At 37.1% G+C, this 25,404-nt stretch overlaps 1 protein-coding gene across 3 annotated transcripts in view; it reads left to right on the top strand.

The window, feature by feature from the left end:
* ZNF521 (zinc finger protein 521) overlaps positions 1-25,404 on the top strand; it is a 577,602-nt gene that overhangs the window by 80,394 nt on the left and 471,804 nt on the right. For all 3 annotated transcript variants that reach the window (XM_053714990.1, XM_053714988.1, XM_053714989.1), the window contains one exon: positions 10,924-11,103. In XM_053714990.1, the coding sequence (XP_053570965.1) occupies positions 10,924-11,103 (180 nt within the window). The remainder of the gene's footprint in view (positions 1-10,923; positions 11,104-25,404) is intronic.

Here is a 25,404-nt window from a genome sequence, read left to right as displayed (position 1 = left end):
TAAGCATGGTCTTGACAGCACTTTGTACAATATATCAAGCACAAAGCAAACAAAAAGTCAGTGCTAGGGAGTATGTTGTATGAACAGTAGAATACAGCATACATTTTGTAACAGCAGATGCAACTGCCTCAATGTCAATCTTAAAATAATTACTCAAAAGAATATTCCTTTATGCATGATCTATTGTGAAAAAGAGAAAAAAGTTTAACGCTGCATTCACTAATTTTTTTTTTCTCTTTAAAACTATTATCAACTCACTAGTGTGGAAGCATTAACCACCAATCTCCTCTTCCTACTTCTATCTTCAAGGTGAAAGAAAAAAACCTGTCACGTAGCATGATCAATGCATTCACATTTAGCTTTGCTGGGATTTGGTGGGCTTTTGACATAGTCTTACAGAGTTCACGGTGATATTATTTCGGAGTAAAAAAGGAAAAAGTGACTGTGCCTACACATGTCACAAGTACACTTCCCTGTTAGTCTTATGCCTAGCATTTTAATTGGTTCTTAAAGCCCTCTGCAATTGGATGTGGTTACTTGAGGTAAGTAAGATATCTTCCTTCTATTATTTAGAGATGGTCTTCCAGAGTGTATGATATATTTTAGTGGCATTTAAGGGGTTAATGTATACACAGATAACCACAAATGTAACAAAATATTTTCACTCTTGATTAGCTAAGGCAGAACATGCTGTGCTCTGAGATGTCATTGCAGAAAATGCAGCATATCTACAGAAAGAATGGGACACATGCAGCAACTGTTAGCTCTTTCGTGTTGGAGTGCTGCCCCGCATCAGTCTGTTCTCTTCAAACATTGATGTGCTCTAGCTGCACTGTGTAAGATTTTCTTAACACAGAACAACCAGAGTGAAGCACTGTTTGAAGATAATTCTATTTCATTTCAAAACAACCTGCATACATTTTTTCATTAAAAGAAAAAAAAATCTCATCGCAGAAAGTGAAAAGAAAATCTGTTTATATTTAGCCATCTGGCAGCAGAGTTTGCTACAAAGTTTATAGCAATGTTTTATATAGTTGCAAATTTTGCTGCTATAGAGTATCTGTATCAATTTGCGGCAGTGTAACTATGTATAACATTCATATAAACATTGTTGCAAACACTGCTGCCAGATGGCTCAAAAACGCATGCAATCTTCTGAGCTCACCTAGGATTTTTTTTAAAGTGAAAGTTAATTTTGACCAGTTACACTACAGTATCTAATAATATCTATATAAACATAATCGCCATCTTTATTTGAATAAAAAATATAAATATCCTCATATTTTTACTAACTTTGTATTCTGCCGTTTTCGTCCCTGACTCCTCCCATCTTTGTCTTCCTGCTTTCACAGTCTTTACGTATAGAGCAGTCCCACCCACTCTATACGTATCATCTATGCGCGTTCACAACGAAGAGAACGATTTGCGCATGCGCGATTTAACGATGCGAGCCGCAATGTGCATGCGATTTACATTACTGCTGGGCTCCAATGCGCAGGCGTCTCCCTCAACTCATAACATAGCGTTGAATGGATAACGATATTGTGTTCATTCACCGCTATGTTATTTGCCAACAAACCCTTGTTATGCGATCCGCTTCAAAGTTGCAAATACGGAGAGTAATGCAAAGATGATTATGCGCATTGGGGTGTGAAGGCTGTGCGCATGCGCGAATCAGACATGAGCATTCAGAATACAGGTATGCCTATTACAGGAGACGCATGCGCAGATGGGCCAGTAGTGAAATGACGTAGTGTCACGGCCGCCTAACGGCCAGGATTTCAATTGGAAGACACCAATACGTCATAAGGAAGTATAAAAGAGATAGAAAAACAGGTTGATATTGCCGGATGCGATATTCAGATTTTAAAAAGGTAAAATTTCGTTTTCAAATATAAGTAAGCAATTTGATGAATGAAATTCATAATTAAATTAAATCTTACATTGAATTCTGATGAGCCAACCTTTAAACTTTACCTTCACTTTAACAAAGGATACAAGTGAAATAAGCAAAATTGATAGTAAAAGTAAATCAGAAAGTTGTTTTAAACTTCTATGCTCTATCCAGTCTATTTACGTTTAATTTAGACTTTGCTGTTCCTTTAAGATCAGAGGAGTAATATGGGACAACTTCAACATCAGAGGAGCCAACTTCTTCTGGTGGACACAGAGTACAAACCGTTAAAATATCCAATCATATTAAAAAATAGTCATAACTACATCCAAAGCACATTATCATTATACATATACACATATTTAAGGTGCTGATGAAATGAGGTATCCAGCTGATTCAGGCATCAAAAAACAAACAAAGGGAGCACCAACTGGAACAGATGTAATGCATTTAAATGCCATACATAAAATCACAGAACGTATTCATCTTGGCATACACGTGTACACATAGGTACAGCATATCACAATACCAAGAAATGGGATAACAAACAACTGACATGTTTTGGCCCTTGGCCGTACTCCTAGCTGATACAGCTGATTCACACATACTTTGCTTAAACCTTGGGTGGTGTTTGGTGTCTATGGATTAGTAATTTAGACATCACAATATTATGTCATATTTGTTTATGCAACAGGCACATGGCATATTTTAAGGGTTTCTTTTCCTTGATACCATTATCTACAGACTAGTAGGTCAATATGAGTTATGTTATCTGGAGATACGTTGCTATCTGTCCTCCACAAAAATACTGGACAATTAGTGACCATAATATTTTTCACAACTAAGCAGTCATTTTACCCCATGGTTGCCAGTAGCATACACAAACAGAAGTGATTTGACCCTGTTAACTACCCCTCACTTCTTTCTGCTCCATATTTGTAGTGTGTTTAGGCCTAGGAGGCCTTTTACATTAATCTAACACTCAGGGACTTTTAAAGTGTCCAGTATTTTTGTGATTTTACTGGACAGCCTACTAAAATACCAGACTGTCCGGTTGAATACTGGACACCTGGGAACCCTAGGAGAGTCAATAAAAAAATGCTTGCTCCTGCAACAGCAGAACTCTCCCAGAAAATAACTCTTGGGAATAAAAGCACATCTGGATTTTTACATCTGAAAGGATTATTTGGAGTTTTCTATTGATTTCATCTTAAATATTAAGTTTTTAGGGTTTCAGTGAATTTTCCTTGTTTATTTTATGCAATTGTTTTACAAATTGTTTTATTTTTAAATGTCATCTCTGTTCATGTATTTGTTTTCTTATTTTTTTTATTTTTTTTTAAAGTACAATACTTTTTATTCCTCTCCGATTCAAATGTAAATGTAATCACTTCTGTCTTTGTGCTTTAATTGTATTATTTTCTTATATTTAATTATTTGGGTTTTAATCCAAATATAGTTTAGGGATAGCCTGAGATGCTCTGAATATTTAGGTTTTGGGTGGTGGCAGCAGTGATTGATTATGGGGTTGTTTAGGCAGGATTTGGGGGTTAAATTATTTTGGCCACAGTAAGGAATAGGGATAAGGTAGGAGGTTTGGCACTGTTAATGCCTTTATTATTAAATTCATAATTTTTTATTGAGGTCATTAGTAAAATTACATTATTAAATGACTTTATATAATACAGATTTTTGACAGGTAAAAGAAATCCACAAATTATGGTCTAATTCAATATTTCAAACTGGATATTCAAGACATTAATGCATGATCCGGGGAAACCTATTAGGAGCTAAATGTTTAATGTGTGTGTCATATACAGAATTTGCCAAGGGATTCAGTGTTAGAAGGACTACACATAGGGTCCTGGTCTTATGCATGTAGAAAAACTCCTATATGATAGTTGTATGTGGGCTATAAGTTTGATAAAAGGTGTCCACCTAATAGCTTTAAGAAATCAGTGACATAAGCATATAGAGTATATTTTGTAAACAAAAACAGTATTGGTTGTAAACAATGCAGGTAAACTAAACTGAATACCTACAAACTTGGCATATATATATATATATCTACACACACACACACACACACACACACACACATATATATATATATATATATATATATATATATACACACACACATGCCTACACACACACACACATATATATATATATATATACACAGCTGTATGCACGTTTAGGCACCCCTGACAATTTCCATGATTTTCATTTATAAATAATTGGGTGTTTCGATCAGCAATTTCATTTTGATCTATCAAATAACTGAAGGACACAGTAATATTTCAGTAGTGAAATGAGGTTTATATGATTAACAGAAAATGTGCAATATGCATCAAAACGAAATTAGACCGGTGCATAAATTTGGGCACCCTTGTCATTTTGTTGATTTAGATACCTGTAACTACCTAGCACTGATTAATTGGAACACACAATTGGTTTGGTGAACCCATTAAGTCTTGAACTTCATAGACAGGTACATCCAATAATGAGAAAAGGTATTTAAGGTGGCCAATTGCAAGTTGTTGTTCTCTTTGACTCTCCTCTGAAGAGTGACAACATGGGGGCCTAAAAACAACTCTCAAATGACCTGAAAGCAAAGATTGTTCAACATTATGGTTTAGGGGAAGGCTACAAAAAGCTATCACAGAGATTTAAGCTGTCAGTGTCCACTGTGAGGAACATAGTGAGGAAATGGAAGACCACATGCACAGTTCTTGTTAAGGCGAGAAGTAAAATATCAGAGAGGCAAAGGCAAAGGATGGTGAGAATGATCAAAAACAGCCCACCTCCAAAGGCAATCCCAGTCCCCAGACCTGAATATCATTGAAAATCTATGGGGTGATTTGAAGCGGGCTGTCCATGCTAGACAACCATCAAACCTAACTGAACTGGAGATGTTTTGCAAGGAGGAATGGTCCAAAATACCTTCATCCAGAATCCAGACACTCATTACAGGCTATAGGAAGCATCTAAAGGCTGTTATTTCTGCTAACGGAGGCTGTACTAAATATTGATGCAATTTTTCTGTTGAGGCGCCCAAATTTATGCACCTGTCTAATTTCGTTTTGATGCATATTGCACCGTTTCTGTTAATCCAATAAACCTCATTTCACTACTAAAATATTACTGTGTCCTTCAGTTATTTGATAGATCAAAATTAAATTGCTGATCCAAACATCCACAGCCAGATTACGAGTTTTGCGTTATGGCTGGCTCACTAATAACTTGCAAGTTATTTCCACCGCTTACCTTTAATAGCGCTGCTATTATAGGTTTTCAAAAACCCGGCTTGTGCGGGTGATATGGTTGCATTGAGCTCCATACCGCACACAAATACCAGCGCTGCTTTGACGTGCTCATGCACGATTTCCCTATAGACATCAATGGGTAGAGCTGGCTAAAAAAAAAGCCTAACACCTGCAATCACGGAGCGTAAAGCTTCGTAACACAGCCCCATTGATGTCTATGGGGAAAGAAAATGTATGTCTAAACCTAACACCCTAACATAAAGAAGAAAAAATGACCCTCTTGGGAAGAACTTGAATAGTACAGTGTGTGTAATGCACCACCAATAATGTCTGACTTTATATAAAGTCCGTTAGCAGAGAGAGGTAAACATAAGCAGTGAAAAGGAGTAATACACTTCCTGACCCTATCATCAGGGTACAGAATTGTCAACAAACAAGGAAAGTGTGCATGGAAAATAGAGTACACATATGCGTGTTAGCGGTGTCCACTTCTCAAGTGGCTATACCCTCACTCATCCGCTACCGTGTCCTTCCAGAAGTTGGGAACCTATGTACTGGGACAAATGCTCCAACGATATAGTCCCACTCCTCCTGTGGCTGAAAAGCCGACTTCAATTGCAGCTGGGTTTCCTCACTGTCTGCGTAATCAGTCTTACTTCCGTGTGATGACGTGGCAGGCAGTTCCCTCACACACTTTAGCCAATAGCGCCTGGCTCAGGGGGGGTGTCCAAAGCAAAGGATCTAAAGGGAGTCCCAGAACTCCATAGTAGACATGAAAAAAGAAAGAGGTGATCCAAAAACGATGGAGTACCACAAGATAGATAAGTTAAAAAAATTAGTCTTTATCCAAGTGCTTAAAAATAGCAAAAAATGACCACACAAACCAGATAGAGTAAGTGCTAGACTCCGTCGTAGCCAAACATCCAGCAGTATTTCCATTACAGGTTTGGGATACGGATATTTGACTGCTGAATAAGGATTGTATGTGATCACTCTCTATTGGAGTTTCCTTAAACCCACTAGTTTGAGAGGATAGCTATCTGGGCCGCTAAAAAAGGTCCAGAAGGCTTCTGTGGCACTTCTCAAGTGCTTTATACTTTGTAAGTATAATTTGTATATGCGTGTGATGATCCGGTACCACTGATCGTGCACTATTGTGATGCCTTCTCTTCTACCTTCTAAGGATGTACATTCCCTCTTCCCTTCCATGATGGTTTAGATCGAGGCGGATGAAAAGCTTGGATGATGTTGTAAAGTCCAGTAGTTGGAGGCTCAGTGCTCTCGTGAGAAATACTAGATTATTTAAGTTCCACAACTTGTCTGACATATTAAGTAAGCACCTGGGAGTAGTGTGCAGGGGCGATGTCCCCCGGATCCATAAGACACTCCTATTCCACTCCGGGAGGTCGGCCGCATCCTCTGTAACCGGAAAAGAGGGTTGTGAGCTATGTTCTATATTTTCACATAGATCTCCTGCATAGTAGCCAGGATCCAATGTAGGTACACTTAACCCCACGGCTGCCTGAAAGCAATCATAGTGTGATTCGGAATCCATCTTGACTGTCAATTTAGGCTCTGGAATGGCTTCTGCATCCTGTGGATTTTGTAGATTTAATATGAGATCTTGAAAACTTTTTTGCATTTGCAACTCCAGTTTGGTTAGTAGTATCTGTATTAGCCTGTATTCGCCATTGTCGAGTGGTTTTTGGCTGCTTCACCCGGAGTACCGGGGGGGGGGGGGGCTTTGGTAGATGAGAGATGTTGTTAAGGCCGCCGCCGCCTAAATCTTCAACGCTCTAGAACAGGGTTCCTATAGGCTATTTGTAATAATATCACCATCTGGCGATGTAATGTAAACTTATAAAATGGATACTTGAAGGTTTAATTGTCAATGCTGCTTATTAGTGAAATAATCAGCGGATTATTAGAATGATGTGAGGAGCTCTCTGTTTTGCGACCTATCATGTCCACGGCCTAGACACGCCCCTGTTAATGCCTTTATATACATACTACCCTCACTGTGTGTATGTGTGTGTGTGTATACATTCTTACGATCTTTCAAACTCTTGATTGCTTTTTTTCCACAGTACTGTATGTGCAAAGCCTGGTCTTTTAAGATAATGTTAATCCAGGAGGTTCAACGTTTTGCATGAGGATGTAGACATGTCCCTTTAAGCATGGGAGCAGTATTGTTAACTGAATGCCTTTCATAAAGCACCACAAAGTGGATGTTGATCTTGAGCTGACTCAAATAAAATGTAATCACCTAGTTCTACAGTCTTTGTATTGTTGCGAATGTATTTTAGACTTTGGTAGTAGTGTTTAAGGACATAAAAGTCAAAATTATACTTTCATGATTCAGATAGATCATGCAATATTGAGAGATTTCAATTGACTTCTTTTGTCAAATTTACTTAATGTTGAAAAGCTTATCTAGATAGGCACAGGAGCAGCAATAGGAGACAGCTGGTGATTGGTCGATACACATATATGCCTCTTGTCATTGACTCGCCAAATGTTTTTATAGAGGTCCTAGTAGTTCATTGCAGTCCTAGAACTAATTTGTATTTAACCAATTTTGCGTCCAAAACAGAGATTTTTTTTTTTGCACTTTTAAGTCCCCTAAAACTCATTAGTGCCCCCTATTGTAAACTGTTCTAAAATGAGCAAATGGAAAAATAAATTACATATGGAATGTAAACTAAAAAACAAACAAATGCCACTTTTTGTTAATTCCCACTAAATGATTATACACAAGCTCATGCAGTAAGACTAGTTCAGTTCACCCCAGGAAAAGAATTAAGGGGAGCAGTCATTCTGCAGTACCACTTTTGATAAATTGATCCTCTACCATTCCTTTTATAGAGGTGGCATGGTGACTGTGCCAGGTATGGAGTTTAATTATGTGTTCAACGTTATAGCAGTGGTTTACTTTTTATTATGTTGTAAATCTAATTTAATTGCTCCTTTTTAACCAAACATTTGTATTATTTGGTAATGTAAAGCTTTTGTTCTTATAAAAATGTAAGAAATAATCATTCAAGCATTGTGTATGGTTATGAAAGTACCTTATAATCCCTGATTTTCAGTGTCTATAATTCCAGAAGCTGAGCTAAAACCAGTTATAACTGTTATAAGTTTTTTTATTTTTCAGGGGTGTGGACATTAAAAAAACAAACAAACAAAAAAAAACCTTGTCTAAGGGACAGTAGCGCTAGACCAATCTACTTGTCCTTACACATAACAAATCAGACTCTAGGCCAGAGTGATCAACCTAGGGCCCTCCAGAGGTTTTGGAACTACATTTCCCATGATGCTCAGCCAGTTTAAAGTGTCTGAGCATCATGGGAAATGTAATTCCAAAACCTCTGGAGGGCCAAGGTTGATCACCCCTGCTCTAGGTACTGTAGCCATCTGTCAGCCACGTGTCCACACAATAGCCCGGATCAGATCCCTGTCCTTGAAGCTGCCCTCTGCCACGTGCCCACATGAGACCATGGGGCCTATTTATGAAAGGCCTGTCGGACATGATCCGACATTGCGGATCATTTCCGACAGACCTCGCTGAATGCGTAGAGCAATACGCTCTGCGCATTCAGCATTGCACCAGCAACTCTTGTGAACTGCTGCTAGCAGGGGGTGTCAATCAACCCGATCGAATACGACAATGATGTCTGTCCGCCCCCTCAGAGCAGGCGGACAGGTTATGGAGCAGCGGTCTTTAGACCGCTACTTTATAACTGGTGTTTCTGGCGAGCCTGAAGGCTCACCAGAAACACAGAGCTTCAATCTCCATACGGAGCTTGATAGATAGGCCCCTATGTGTCATGCAACCCCTTTTTAATCCACACACCCAGACTCCTGTTTCTGTAGCCCCTCTAAATCATGTTCAAACATCAGACCTCTTATATGTGCCAATTCCCCCTAGCCATATGTCACACACATACCCATATCAGACCCCAGCACTGCAGCCTCTTATAACCACATACCCACATTACACTTCAGATAAGACACTTTACCCTGAAACCAACAGAACTAAGCAAAATTGATAATAGAATGAAATAAGTAAGTTCAATTTGACTTCAATGACCCTTTAATATTAGATAGAGCCATGTAAAGATATTAATGCGTATTTATGTCCAAGGAGCATTCTTGTTGGAGACACAGAAGCTGCACTACTTACATATAAACAGTGAGTCTAAGCCTTTCTGGAAGTCACTGTTAAAGGGACGGTACACCGTAAAATAATTTTTATATTAATGTATTTTCTATGACTTGTTATGCCAGCTGCAGAGTATAAAATGTATGAGAAATTGCATTTTCAGGTTTATTTGTGTATATAAAGTAGTTGGTTTTGTGCTTTTAAACCACAGCCTATTACAATGGGTTGAGCTTCAGGTAATATCACATCTCATTATGTTACTTATCACTTTGTGTACACACACTTGCTTCCTTACCTTATATTTGTCTGGAAAACCAAAGCTAATACATAGATAGAACAATGGAAAATGATCATGTTATTACTTAACTATCCTGCATCCCACTGTGAGTGTAATTTATTCTGCTGGCTGTGTTTACTTAGGCTATTCAATAGCTGAGACTCCAGTATCAATACTTTCAGTATAGGTTGGGAAACCACAAGCTAAATCAGCTATTTCAAATGCAAAAATAGGGGTAAAGGAGCGACTTGTAGACAACTTAATACACTCCAGCGGTTAAAATGGATCATTGGGAACAATTTAAATGGGAGAATTTTTTTGGGTGAACTGTCCCTTTAACTTTGGAGAGACCCGCCATTGAAGTTGTTCTGGCTATGAAGCAGGTGGTAGAAGCACACTCTGTTTCTGAATGGAGTGGGAGATATGGCCCACAAACTAATTTTGTTAGCAAAGCATCTTAAGTAGGTTTTTCTTATCGTCTTTGTTGTGGCCAATAAGGCATAGATATACATGTCCTGCATATAAAATCACTGTGCAGCATGTAACTGGAGGAGGGTCAGGGTTATGGAATGATTTCTATGGAATGATTTCTAGCCTCTCTGGTAGCAGTCAGAATTTTCAGATATCAAGGGACACCAACATATTTTCTTAATTGTTGCATCCAAAAGGGGGTTTTTCAAGAACGTTTTTTTTTTTGTAAAACAGATGCTCCTGAAGTTAGATTTTGTATTTGTTATTTTATCGTTCTGCTTGTGAGGCACCAATACTGCAGTGAGTCCTGCTTTTCAGGCAGTGAACTCTCCATTTTTAATGACTTCTTGCACTCAGATCTGCACTTCCTGTTAGCTTCAAAGCTCCCCCCATGTAAAAAAAATGTTTACATGTTTTAATTTTGCTCTTTTATTTATATATATATATATAGTTTACAGCAATGCAGGAAAATAAATAATGAAAGTGCATTGCAATTTCGATATGCATAATGGAATTATATTTTGAATTTAACCCCTTAAATCCAGCTAACGTATCCTGTATGTTGGCTGTCTGCTGTACTTCCAGGGATGTAAGAGCACAGGTCTCACTGACATTGGGATACAGCACTATTTCTCCATGCCTGCAGAAATTGCGAGGTCTTTCAGCTTTTGGCGAGACCTGTGCTCTTACATTCCTGGAACTGCAACAGACAGCCACCATGCAATATGGGATTACATCACTGTCATTAACGGGTTAATGCCACTTTTAAAAAAGGTTAAAAAAAAAAGAACCTTCTGTGTGGCATCTGTAAAGTGGCATGATCCTTTTATAGTTTTCTTCTATCTTTCAGATCCCAACTGCAAACTGGAAGATAAAGCTGAGGATGGTGAAGTGACAGATTGTAAGAAAAGACAGGAAGAAGGTGAGGATCTCGATGAGGACGTTGCTCACAGCTGTGACAGTTGCCTTCAGGTGTTTGATTCACTGAGCGAAATCACAGAACACAAAATCAACCAATGTCAGCTGACAGGTAAATAACAATTATTACAGTGCCTGACTTTGTTAGCACATCTTCATGTGACCTTCTGCGTCTGCAGTCACCCACATATGTGTGCTTCATGCTGTAAATTATTTGTACTCCTACTGCTGAGCTATTTCAGAGAATGAAAAGGCTTGTAATACTTGTCCTAGTTCAGGATCAATGTTATATATTCAATGTATAATATGGAATTACATATATAAAATGGGATGGAAATTACCACCAGCAACTTAATAAGAGATTGCATCGGGCTAGTAAGTATTTAGGTTGAAAAAAAAAAGATTCTAGTCCTGAGAGAAAACTTACACTATATATATATATATATATATATATATATATATATATATATATATATATATATATATATAGGGAGTGCAGAATTATTAGGCAAGTTGTATTTTTGAGGATTAATTTTATTATTGAACAACAACCATGTTCTCAATGAACCCAAAAAACTAATTAATATCAAAGCTGAATAGTTTTGGAAGTAGTTTTTAGTTTGTTTTTAGTTATAGCTATTTTAGGGGGATATCTGTGTGTGCAGGTGACTATTACTGTGCATAATTATTAGGCAACTTAACAAAAAACAAATATATACCCATTTCAATTATTTATTTTTACCAGTGAAACCAATATAACATCTCAACATTCACAAATATACATTTCTGACATTCAAAAACAAAACAAAAACAAATCAGTGACCAATATAGCCACCTTTCTTTGCAAGGACACTCAAAAGCCTGCCATCCATGGATTCTGTCAGTGTTTTGATCTGTTCACCATCAACATTGCGTGCAGCAGCAACCACAGCCTCCCAGACACTGTTCAGAGAGGTGTACTGTTTTCCCTCCTTGTAAATCTCACATTTGATGATGGACCACAGGTTGTCAATGGGGTTCAGATCAGGTGAACAAGGAGGCCATGTCATTAGATTTTCTTCTTTTATACCCTTTCTTGCCAGCCACGCTGTGGAGTACATGGACGCGTGTGATGGAGCATTGTCCTGCATGAAAATCATGTTTTTCTTGAAGGATGCAGACTTCTTCCTGTACCACTGCTTGAAGAAGGTGTCTTCCAGAAACTGGCAGTAGGACTGGGAGTTGAGCTTGACTCCATCCTCAACCCGAAAAGGCCCCACAAGCTCATCTTTGATGATACCAGCCCAAACCAGTACTCCACCTCCACCTTGCTGGCGTCTGAGTCGGACTGGAGCTCTCTGCCCTTTACCAATCCAGCCACGGGCCCATCCATCTGGCCCATCAAGACTCACTCTCATTTCATCAGTCCATAAAACCTTAGAAAAATCAGTCTTGAGATATTTCTTGGCCCAGTCTTGACGTTTCAGCTTGTGTGTCTTGTTCAGTGGTGGTCGTCTTTCAGCCTTTCTTACCTTGGCCATGTCTCTGAGTATTGCACACCTTGTGCTTTTGGGCACTCCAGTGATGTTGCAGCTCTGAAATATGGCCAAACTGGTGGCAAGTGGCATCTTGGCAGCTGCACGCCTCTGCAAGATATCTCACTATTTTTGACTTTTCTGAGCCTGTCAAGTCCTTCTTTTGACCCATTTTGCCAAAGGAAAGGAAGTTGCCTAATAATTATGCACACCTGATATAGGGTGTTGATGTCATTAGACCACACCCCTTCTCATTACAGAGATGCACATCACCTAATATGCTTAATTGGTAGTAGGCTTTCAAGCCTATACAGCTTGGAGTAAGACAACATGCATAAAGAGGATGATGTGGTCAAAATACTAATTTGCCTAATAATTCTGCACACAGTATATATATATATATATATATATATATATTTATTTATTTATTTATTTGGGATATTGTTCTTTGTGTGAAAAAAAATAAACTGAGATATAATGAATGAATTCAGAATAACTGATTGGTATTGGTATGGTAGTACCATTTATAAGGGCAGGATTTACATATTCTGTGTCCTTCTCAACTCCAGTTGTGGCATGTAATATCACCACTGACCTGACCTGTGCACAACTGTCCCATAAATCTATTACTGCCTGAGAAAAGTCTATAAATTCCCCAGGATAGTCTTAGATTGCCTGTATTGTGAAGGCAAGTTTACAGCAAATAAAATAGAATTACACCAGGGGCATATTATTGCCTAGGTTAACAAGGCCCTTGCCTAGGGCGGCAGATATGGGAAAGATCGGAGGGGGGGGTGTCACTTTTTGACATCATTTACTGCAGTCCTTAATTTTACCAGGCAGTTGTGTGCCCTTGGCCAGCTAAAATTTGCACCCAGCTCCTAAACTTTGGGGTCCTGGAATCCCCTACCTTTTCCCCTTACTGTGCTAAGCAACCATCGCTAATGTGTGTTTAAATCTGCCAGCAGTTATGATGGCTGGCAAATTACACTAAGTGTGATCTTTACCTTTTTAAAGACTAGCTGCTTTAATTTGCTAATAATCAGCTCCAAGAACATCCTGCTAGTTTAAAAATCTTCTGCCCCTGCTGGTCAAAAAAGTGCATATATTGCACCACGTAAAAACCTGGTAAATACAGTACACACAGCACGGCCATTAGTAGTAGAAGACTAGAACCATTTAGAAGTAGCAGACATATTGTGAATGATAAACCACAGACATTTGGAACATCAACACCAATAGTGGAAAAGAACAATGGACATTTAAGGGAGAACACATTGAAAGGTGACACAAGATAAACAATGAACCTGATGAATGTGTTTCCTAGTAGAGTCCTTTTTTTAAATTTCTATATTTTCTACATGTTGTGAAAATACAAGGGCATCACTTACCAAAGTAAAAATATAGGGCTATATTAACATGAAAAAAAAATAACATATATCGTATTTAACAGAAATATGTTAGAAATTAATTCCTTGGGCAAATAGGTGATATGGGGTTTCCATAATGCATATTAATGTACTGTGGTGTAATCATGAGGTTAAAGGGATATGAAACTCAATTTTTTTATTTCACGATTCAGATAGAGCATGCAATTTTAAGCAACTTTTTGTTCTTTTGGTATCTTTATTTGAAAAAGCAGGAATGTAAGCTAATGAGCACCTTTTTGGTTCAGCACCCTGGGTAGACTGTCCCCATAAAACCTTCCTAAAATGCTAAGCAAAGCAGCCACATGGTGCCCTTTATATGCTTTCATTATGGTCTATGTGTTTTCATCTGTGAAGAAAGGTACACTATATAGGCAAAAATATGTGGACACCTGACCCCATATAAACCATGGGCATTTATATGGAGTTAACTGACCCTCCTATAACAGTTGCAACTCTTCTGGGAAGACATGTCACAAAATGTGTGTGTGCCTATTTAGCCAAAGGAGCATTTGTGTGGTCAGGCAATGATGTTGGATAAAAAGATCTGGTTTGCAATCAGCGTTCCAAATCCTTCCAAAGGAGGTTCAGCGGGGTTGAGGTCAGGGCCATATGAAGACCACTTGAGTTCCTACACACTAGACATATCAAACCCTGTCTTCGTGGATCTTGCTTTGTGCCCAAGGGCACAGTCGTGCTGGAACAGGAAAAATTGCTTCCCCCAACTGTCTCCATACTGGAACTAAGGGACCTTGTCCAAACCCTGAGAAACACCTCTGGACCAGTATCCCTCATCCACCAAACTTTACAGTAGGTACTATGCATTTTGATCCATTGTGACATCTGCCACATTCCAATTCTTCCAACAGACTGCCAGATAGTGAAGAGTGATTTACCACTACAGAGCACACATTACCACTATTGCAGAGTTCAGTTGCGTTATGCTTTACAACACACCAGCTATTGCTTGGCATTGCACATTTTGATGGCTTGTGTGCAGCTACTTGGCCATGGAAACCCAAATTATGAAGCAATTGATGCACAGTTCTTGTGCTGAAGTTGCTCTCAGTGGCGTTTTGGAACCCAGAAGTGAGTGACACAACAGGCAATTTTTAGAAGTTGCATGCTTCATTACTCAACAGCCCCTCTCTGAGTTTGCATTGTCTGATACTTGGTGGTTGGGCTGGGCTTGGTGGTTGGGTACTGTGAATGTTTGTCTATGGAGATTTCATAGTTACGTTTTTTGTTTTAGCAAAGGGTGTGGTTAGAAACTTGAACTCAATAATTAGTAGGAGTATCTACAGACTTTTGGCCATATAGTGTATTTTCAGGCCACACCAGACCTTCAATTTGTCCATATTTGGTACTTACCCATCATTGCTTATCATTATTATTATTATTAGTTATTTGTAGAGCACCAACAGATTCTGCAGCGCTATAAACATAGGTGGAATACAAGGAAACATATATAGGGATCAGACGGGTAGAGGGCCCTGCCAAGAGTCACACTGTTGTAGTAGCTCTTAAGAAGGTGATCTACAAACAACATGGCTCTTAGGCTTACATGTTCAAGGGGATAGCAATGGAGAAGAGGAAACGGTATAAAGAAAGGTTAGTGTAGGTTGTATGCATCCCTGAACAGTAGCGTCTTTAGGGAGACTCTGCTTATATGTTATACTTCCTAAAAAAGAATGACCAAAGCCAACTGATAACAAAACATATTGTTATTATTTTTTTTATTTTTTAAACATATTATATACAATAGTTTCTATTATGTGTGAAGTTGGTGGAATATTTTTAACTTGTTAGATTATACTCCAGTTTCACAGCCTATGAAATTTAACATAATTGTCATCTCTGCTGTGTTACTGTAAATTAAGATGTTACACTTGTTTACTGTTTTTATTATTATTATTAAGTGTGCTACGTTTGTAATTCTGTGGAAAGCTTTAATTGTTTTAGACTTATCAAACCAAAAGAGCTGATGACGCAAGTTTTAAATGAACAGGAGAACGGTTAGTTTTTGCTGTGCTGGAGCTTTGCCATAGCAATTCCTCTAGCACTGATGAGTTAATGCAGTGTATCTCTGTCTGACCGCAAATTATTAGTTAATGCGAAAGTAGAATAATGATTTAGCAAAACATAATACAACAAAATATGCACTGGTGAGAACTGCAGTTGAAGTTAGCAAAGGAAAGATTATAATATAACCAGACTTCTCTTATTTGTAGGTAAGCGAATTAAACCAGTAGGATTTTATTATACAGGCTAGACAGGTAACCACTGGGAGAAGATTAAAAGCTGATCTGCATGAAAAAGTGGCACTGTGTCCTTGTTGTATGTTAAAAAACAAAAATAAAAAACATTTCTTGCTAAATTGATTTACATAGTGCAGTTTTACAGTAGAAAAGTGAAATGTACTGTTTTACTAATTGTATTATACTGGAGGCAAATAGAAAGTATTTTTTATAAATAACTAATCTCATTAAGTTTGTATACTTAAAATAAATACTTATAAGATGTATTTTAAAGAATTGTCTATAGTTGTACTTATCAGCTAGTGTATGAGGACCTACTAGTAAATTTCTTTGCATCAGGTTGATCTGTTTTGATAATGTGATGAGGTTAAAAAGCAAGATATTGTTTGAACTTCTGAGGCAAGCTGGTGGGAGATGGTGAGTTTTGATGCTCTTCCTTCATTTTGTGTAAAGTATTCATTCAAATAACTATATACACAACCAACACCATGAAAACCAAACAAAAAGTTCAGGCAGCTACATGCTCACATGTCCACCCCTTTACTGAGCTTCGTTGTCAGCTACACTTGACATTTCAGATGGGTCCTGTACACACTTATGTGCATGTGATGACGTGTCTTACATACAATTGGTGTTGTCACTAATTGTAACCTAGTTTCAGTAGGTGAGTTTTGAAATGTTAGGCATTGAACACCAAGTGATTTTTTACATAAAATGTTTAGTTATTCATAATGAAATAAATATGCAAAACATTTTCATTATTTATTTTGCCCCATTATTTATTTAATTCAGCTCTGAAAATGGAGCAATTTCTAATTCTCAGATCTTGAAATGATCAATGCTGACTTCTCAAGGCTAAGGACCTGATTCTGTAAAACCTGCTAGACTTGTGACATTCACCATAAAGTCTCACCAGCACTATGAAGCCCCTGTCCTAATTCTGTAAAGGCAGTTTTTACCTTGAGAACGGTGTATCACCAAAAGGGTGTTCCTTGCAGAAGTGATGCATATATTACATACATTAAGCAGCAGCCAAGGGTTCTGCACTCTTCATTGGTTTGGATTTTCTTTCTGTAGACATTCATCAGACAAAAAATGGATTTGGGGTTCTGCTCTGTGGACTCAAACCTGACAATAAATTGAGGGGCAGTGGGCATTTTTTTGATCTAAGTTTTATTCTGAGGCTTGATAACTGCAGTAATATATGGTGGGTAAGACGAAGGATGGGTATGCTCTGTGGGCTTGTAGACAGGAATTAAATAAGTGAAAGCAGGCTATTTATGGGCCATTGTGTTTATTTTTCCCCTGTTGGCTTGAAGTAAAGAAGTAGTGGCAGACTGGCATGGGTCTTGTTTGCTCTCTGACTTGTTGACTTATACTTAAAAAATATGATAGACAGAAGGCGTTGATTAGACCTGGGTTCTGCTCTATGAGCTCACAACTGGCAAAAAATGGATCTGGTTTAGTGTAAACTCTGGAATCATAGCCAACAATTAAATAAGGTGTCAGGGGCTGGGGACATTGATCAGGTCTGGGTCAGCACAGATTTGACTATAAGTATTACAAAATATATTTTGATTTGCAAAAATGTGTGGCATATACAAGTAAGATTATAGTTAAATTTAGAATACAGTACTGTGCCACTTTTATATCCCTTTTAATAATCAGTCTTGGGTGGTTATTAACTTGGGGAAGGGGAGTTTTTTAAACCATCTAAAATGAGTCAATTTAACTAAATCTGTTTGTGAAACTCATTCTGTTTGTGTAACAGATAATCTTTTTTATATGAGTTACACAGTTTGCGTGTTTTAAAAATCTGTTGTAGAAAGAAAACCTAATGATGTGCAAAAAAAATGTGTGCATCTGCGAGGATGTTATATTTTCGTTTTCCCTGTCTGTAGCATAGATGCATGCGCATTTGAATTTTCATCTTTAAGCTATTTTCTTGTAAATTTTAAAATCTTAGGGCGAGATTAAAAATGCCATGATAAATCAAATTTTATCGCTAGCAAAAAACACCGCTAGCAAAATGCTTTTTGCACTTCTCGGGATCCGCTCATATTACAAGTTGCCAAAAAACATTATTTTGCGCTAGCGGTAGCCCGAGAAGCGCAAAAATCGCTAGCGGAGTTTGTGCGTGCAGATTTTTTTTAACACCCTACTCGCGAAAGCAACAACACTCTACCATAAGCCCCTACCCTAATAACCCCTAATCCCCCCACATTGCCAACTCTAAATAAAACTATTAACCCCTAAACCGCCATCCCCACACAACGCAAACAAACTGAATAAACCATTAACCCCTAAACCACCATCCCCTGACAATGCAAAGTAATTAACATCTAAACCCCCTACAATTTAGTTTGTAACAATTACAAAATAAAAACCCTACCATAACAAAAAATAGCAAACAAGGCAATGGATAGTTTAGGATTTTTTTAGGTCGTTTTTTTTGTGGGGGTTGTATAATGTAAGTTATTGTATTTTTAAGCAAAAGGGCTGTTATCTTTAGGGCAATGCCCTACAAAGGGCCCTTTTTTAAGGGCTTATGGTAGTTTATTTTTAATTATTAAAAAGCTATTTTGTAAAGTATTTATATAGCTAGAATGACTAAATATTCATCTTCCATTTTTGACTCCTAGATAATAAAAAACAATGGGATACATAGTTGGTCTTATACTAAATTATTGCATTTTTTTCTACTTAAAACAAACTTGTGCATGAAATATTCAGAATGCTGCTTTTTGCTGTAAGCTGTGTGTTCATAGAAGTTGTATGTGATGAGAAATGTATTCTTGATACAAAGGATAAATTATATCTTAAATCATAAACTTTTTTTTTTTTTAAATCCTTTACCGCTTTGTATCTAAACTTAACTATATTTGTTGCTAAATGCATACTTTTTTTTATAGTTATTTTTTTATCAAAATGGGGCCTTCTTGAACAGTAGAAAGACATGACATTGCTGTTACAGGTTGTTGATGATTCTTTTCCAGTCAAAAACCTTTGACGATGGCCAAAACATGGAGACTACAGCCACCAATGCGTTTTACCAAGTCCTTTTTGTCTTCAATATATCAGAGAATAGCTTGTGGCTTTGTTCACATCTATCTGCCGTTCACTGTAGTGTTTTTGAGTATGCAAAAATTAGTGTATTTTTCTCCCCCTCCACGCTTACAATTGCCCTGCAGTATAGTGACCTATAGAAAAGGTGAGTAAGCTTACTTACCCCCATGTGTCTTATACATCTCTAGTACTGATTTGACTTTCTCCAAATACTCAGAAAAACCACTGCTAGGGAGTTAGTGAGGTCCAGCAGACCTGCCAGTAAATTAAACAGGTTCTCTGAAAGGTTTGGGAAGATTCATCTGGCAGGTAGAGAAGCATAGTTCAACACTGGAACCTGAAGAAGAGCAAGTACAGTAAAGGAACAAGCACTCAAAAGAGAAATTTAGATGAGTTCTCAAATGCATTTATCTCTTGAATTAGTTTGTTTACCCTATTTTCATTGAAACAGTAAATTAGGAATTTTATTAAGAAACAAAGCAGCTTGGAGCTTTTGAAATGCATAAAATAGGAATTTGCTTTTCTTGTTTAATACCTCAGCTCATAGTAAATATATTAATATTTCTCATGGTAGTTTTATTTGCTAATAATTCAGCAAGTGAGAAAGTATTTACACCATAATCCATGACATCTGATCTAGCAAATAATCCTACCGGGAAAAATATGCATGTATGTATCTCTTTATTTTTACTTTTTAACCATTGAATGTCTGTGCACATAAAGCTAATGTAGAGCCCTATAGACTAGGAATGCCATAAGGGTTAAGGCCTTCAAGGTCAGGGAAAAAGTAGGGAAGGACAACAATGTTGCTTTGTGAGGGGAGGGCCCTCTTCTGTTACAGCAAGGATTTTGTTTCTCACCCTCCCTTCCTTCATTTTGTCAGGGCAGCGAAAGTGGAATGTCCTTTAGTTGATGTGGCTGGTGTTTGGTAAGCCCATTGTTCTTTAAGTTTAGGCTCTCCTCTGTCTTGGCTTGTGTGCAGCCTAGTAGGCTAGAGTTCCCATTTAGGGCTTGAGCTGTGTGTGCCCCCTAGCAGAAGGAGGTCATGGCCTGTTTTGGGTTTAATTAGAGGAAAAATGGTGGGGCAACGGCCCAGGTTAAGGGGAGTGGAGCAGATCCTTCAGTTGGAAACCTGGCATGCTTCTGATTGGACATATGGGCTGATAAAGCTCCAGAAACTACCATTGTTGTATGAATAGCTTGCTCTGGTGTAATCTCCAATGGAGGTCTGCAGCCCTCTCTTGGTTTGAGGAGGATTGCGACTCACTTGCCACCATGTGTTTCTGGATAGGTTTAGTTGTTATGTGTTATTATATAATAATTGCAACCAGTGATGGTGTCACCGACAGGGGTGTACCGCCTAAACCAATATCACCAATGCCAATGAAACTCTATGGGTGCATGGGTAGTGAGGGGTTAATTACTCCCTAACCCTTATCCACCATAACCAGTATCACTAGTGTACAACACTGGGTTATCTAATCTTAACAATATATTTACTCCAGGTAGGGCTAAACGCCACACTCTGCCTCCAATTTGCCACACACAGGACTACTTGTCCAGCTGTGACAGTGGGGAGAGTGCAGGCATGAAGGGGTTAACAGCACAGGGTTTCCAGTTACAATATCCCAATTTCTTACCAGGGCATATGAGCCACCCAAATTAACCCCCAAATCCTACCTAAACCAACCCAAAAATCAAGTCTATGTGCTTAACCCTTTTATGGAGAACTTCTAGTCCCAAGCAGACATGGTGGGTAAACCAATTGACAGCAGTTGTCCCACTCTGCTAATAAGCGGCTGTGCCTGTTCAGGACTATTAGTTAACTGCAGCTCTCAAGCAGGATTTTAATTATGTTTTTAACCCCTTTCAAATAAAATTTTCATTTATTATATACCATTATAATGCATTTTATCATACATTTTAAACTGGACTTGGAAAATTACTACATATTTACCTGCCTTTGATGGATTTAGTAATAACAAATTAAAATCAATTGACCTTTATGGCTTCTCAGAAGGTTAGAAGTAACTGTCCCTCTGTGTATGAGCAGATTTACTTTGGAGAAGCAAATATAACAAATGACATAAGGTATCACATAGTAATTTGTTCTTAACTGTGTATTTTATATTTTTCCCTTGTTTACTTGATAGCCTCTGGTCATCTGTAGAGGCTTTCTGTTGTATAGTTATAGGGCCTAGGACTCACCACACACAGGTGCATATATTAAATCAGAGTCAACTGTAAAGAAGGAAAACTACCGTTCTCTGTAATGCACTATCGATTAACAAACACTCGCAATAAAAGCGAAGCAAGAACAGGTTCATACGTTATGGGGTGGGGGGGGGGAATGGCATTATTTTAAGATTAGAGATCTGGCTTGAACTTTGCCACACATTAATTTAATTACAGATACTGTGTATAGTGACACATAACATAAATATTCGCTTAAGATGCTTACATTTTAGAGTAAAAAATTAGCTTTTTAAATATGGAAAACCTTTGCAAAGTGTTTTTTTTTATTTGCAGAAAGTTACTTATGTATAACTTAAAAAGTATTTTAAGTGCCTAAAACACAGCCACATATGCAATATTGTTTTAAATAGATGCTACTTTGTGGAAGGTGGCAGACAGGTCAGGAAGGCCTCTGGCTTAATACGCTTTCACTGCTCATTAGACACAAGTCACTAGCACAAAGGCTAAAAATCCTGAGGCTTTTTGACCCTCACACTTGAGCTGCTGAAGATCACGTTTTGTTTTTTATTTAAACATTATTTGCTGACTTTAGACTCGTGTATTATAAATCATGAAAAACAACAGATTAAATAATACGCTATAACTGTTTTTATTGATGTTTGTATCGCTGTAAATACATTCAAGTCGCACAGTATACAAAGGAGCTTGAGGAGGAGTCCTTAACGACTCACTTCTATCGCCCTTAACTGAATAGCAGGTTCCTATGGTGCACACATTTTTACAGCGCTCTAAAATGTCATTTTGCTCAAAGATCTGGTAGAGCATAAAATCATTGATAATTGAATCTTGATTCAGACATAGCATGCCATTTTAAATAATTTTTCAATGTATTTCTCATCTAATTTGTTTCCTTCTCTTTGTATCCTTTTTTGAAAAGTATACTTTGGTTGACTCAGAATCTACCGATTGATGGCTGCACAAATATGTCCCTTGTCACTGGCTTTCAGCTATTTAAAGGGACCGTCTACACCAGAATTTTTTATTGTTTTAAAAGATAGATAATCCCTTTATTACCCATTCCCCAGTTTTGCATAACCAACACAGTTATAATAATATACTTTTAACCTCTGTGATTATCTTGTATCTAAGCCTCTGCAAACTGCCCCTTTATTTCAGTTCTTTTGACAGACTTGCAGTTTAGCCAATAAGTGCCTGCTCCCAGATAACTTCACGTGCACAAGCACAGTGTTATCTATATGAAATACGTGAACTAACACCCTCTAGTGGTGAAAAACTGTTAAAATGCATTCTGAAAAGAGGTGGGCTTCAAGGTCTAAGAAATTAGCATATGAACCTCCTAGGTTAAGCTTTCAACTAAGAATACCAAGAGAATAAAGCAAAATTGGTGATAAAAGTAAATTGGAAAATTGTTTAAAATTACATGCTCTATCTGAATCATGAAAGTTTATTTTGGCCTAGACTGTCCCTTTAATAGTAGGGCATTACTGCTCCTTCAACATAGGATACCAAGAGAATGATGCAAATTAGATAATAGAAGTCTGAATTCTAAAAGAAAAATGTGTTTCATGTCCGTTTAAGGAAGGACACCATTTTATAGTTTTATAGTAAACTTTACTTTCACAATGTCATATAAAAAAAGAAGTATCCAATGGGATCCCTATAATATTCGAATTTGTTGTAATTATTCACATCCTAAATAAAGCACCAAACAGTTAAAGATGTGCTTATATTTTGAAACAATCTACAACGTAAGATAAAAGTGAAAAAACTCTAAAGCTTTAGTTTGTTAAATGGAAGTTATGTATCATTCAAGCAAGGGACAAAATGCTCCACTATTGGGATTATGAAGTAAACGTAAATTTGTTTGTTTACTAGAAATTCACTCTAAAATAAACAAACCGTTAAAACTTTAGGCAACACTTAGAAAAGATCACGGACTTTGAACAGTTCTCAATACAATTTCTTCCCATCTCATTCAGATGGGATGTCTAGTTTTATGGGCTGTGAGCCAGAGCTTCACTTGTAAACTCTTGGGTATGGATTTTTGCCTGAAAATTCAGGTATTCCAGAAAAGAGATATTTTAAATGTGTTTTCCACGTACCAAATAATTACCTATCAAGGGAATAAAATTCAGAAGCTTATTGTAACTTGCAAGACCACTTCGCTGTTCATTATGCTTAATGCCAGCTAAGACCTGTGGGTCACAAGCCTTCTCTTTTTTGAGATTGAACACATACACAATACACGGAGACTTTAGATATCATAATAAAGGAAAGAAACATCGGCTAATATTTTACACACTATTTTGCTTGGTTAAAAGAAGTTTGTTTTTTTCTTTTTTTCCAAATAAAGCGACGCTGTTTTTATTTGTTTTATCAGTTTTCATTTATTGTATGTACATGTGAAAGAATAACACAGATTTTGTGCTAAATAAACTTTAACCAGTTTTAAACAATAAAAAACAACCATTAGGACAATCAAATCCATTAACCAATATATATAGATATTGTTGCCAATTTCTATTCTAGTGCTACTGAATAGCTCAGCAGCAGTTTTGCAGTTTTATTATGCTTGTTTAATTTTTAAATAAAAGATAAATGCCTACTGTATTTCCTTAGGACACAGGAAATCTATAAGCACAATAAATTTGGGACATGCAGCCTTTATATTATGATCATTTTGTCTTCATGTTGTTGTCACTGTCATGAACCGTGTAGGAAGAAAATCAGATTTTATTTTTATTAAACCACATGATCAAATGGCTTTATGATTACATTTTGATTTGTCATATAATTAAATTATAACATATAACTTAACATGAATATTATTTATTTATTACTGTTCCTACATTTCTAACTGACTGTATAAACCATACATATTAGCAGTAGCTTGGGTTGAGTGGTATATTCTTCAATAGGCTTTAAACATCATATTGATAAGACTGCTTAAAAGGACATAGAAGTCAAAATTAAAGAAACATGAAACACCATTTTTTAAATTTTATTATTCAGATAGTGAATATAATTTTAAAAAAGGTTCCAATTTATTCCTATTTTTAAAGTTGCTTAATTATCATGTTATTCTTTGTTAAAGGGACAGTCTAGGCCCAAAAAAACGTTCATGATTCAGATAGAGCATGTAATTTTAAACAATTTTCCAATTTACTTTTATCACCAATTTTGCTTTGTTCTCTTGGTATTCGTATTTTTAGTTGAAAGCTTAACCTAGGAGGTTCTTATGCTAATTTCTTAGACCTTGAAGCCCAATTTCTTAGACCTTGAAGGTCTATCTGAATCATGATAGAAAAATGTGGGTTTTATGTTCCTTAACTTTCATGTTTTACTTTCCAGTTTCCTTCTGCTATCAAATTTACTTCTCACTCTTTTGTATACTTTTTTTTTAAAACTTAGCTAAAGATTTTCATAAAATTGTATGCTTTGTCTAATTCTTGAAATTCTTTGTCTGGTTCTAGTCCCTTTTAACATTCCTTTTTTGTGTCTTTATCTTAAAGGGACAGTCTAGGCCAAAATAAACTTTCATGATTCAGATAGAGCATGTCATTTTAAACAATTTTCCAATTTACTTTAATCACCATTTTTGCTTTGTTCTCTTGGTATTCTTAGTTGAAAGCTTAACCTAGGAGGTTCATATGCTAATTTCTTAGACCTTGAAGGCCACCTCTTTTCAGAATGCATTTTAACAGTTTTTCACCACTAGAGGGTGTTAGTTCACGTATTTCATATAGATAACACTGTGCTCGTGCACGTGAAGTTATCTGGGAGCAGGCACTGATTGGCTAAACTGCAAGTCTGTCAAAAGAACTGAAATAAAGGAGCAGTTTGCAGAGGCTTAGATACAAGATAATCACAGAGGTAAAAAGTATATTAATATAACTGTGTTGGTTATGCAAAACTGGGGAATGGGTAATAA

Source organism: Bombina bombina, chromosome 5 (assembly GCF_027579735.1).
Source record: "Bombina bombina isolate aBomBom1 chromosome 5, aBomBom1.pri, whole genome shotgun sequence".
Classification (NCBI taxonomy): domain Eukaryota; kingdom Metazoa; phylum Chordata; class Amphibia; order Anura; family Bombinatoridae; genus Bombina; species Bombina bombina.
The sequence above is the reverse complement of the archived record's forward strand: the minus strand, read 5'-3'. Positions and strand labels throughout refer to the sequence as shown.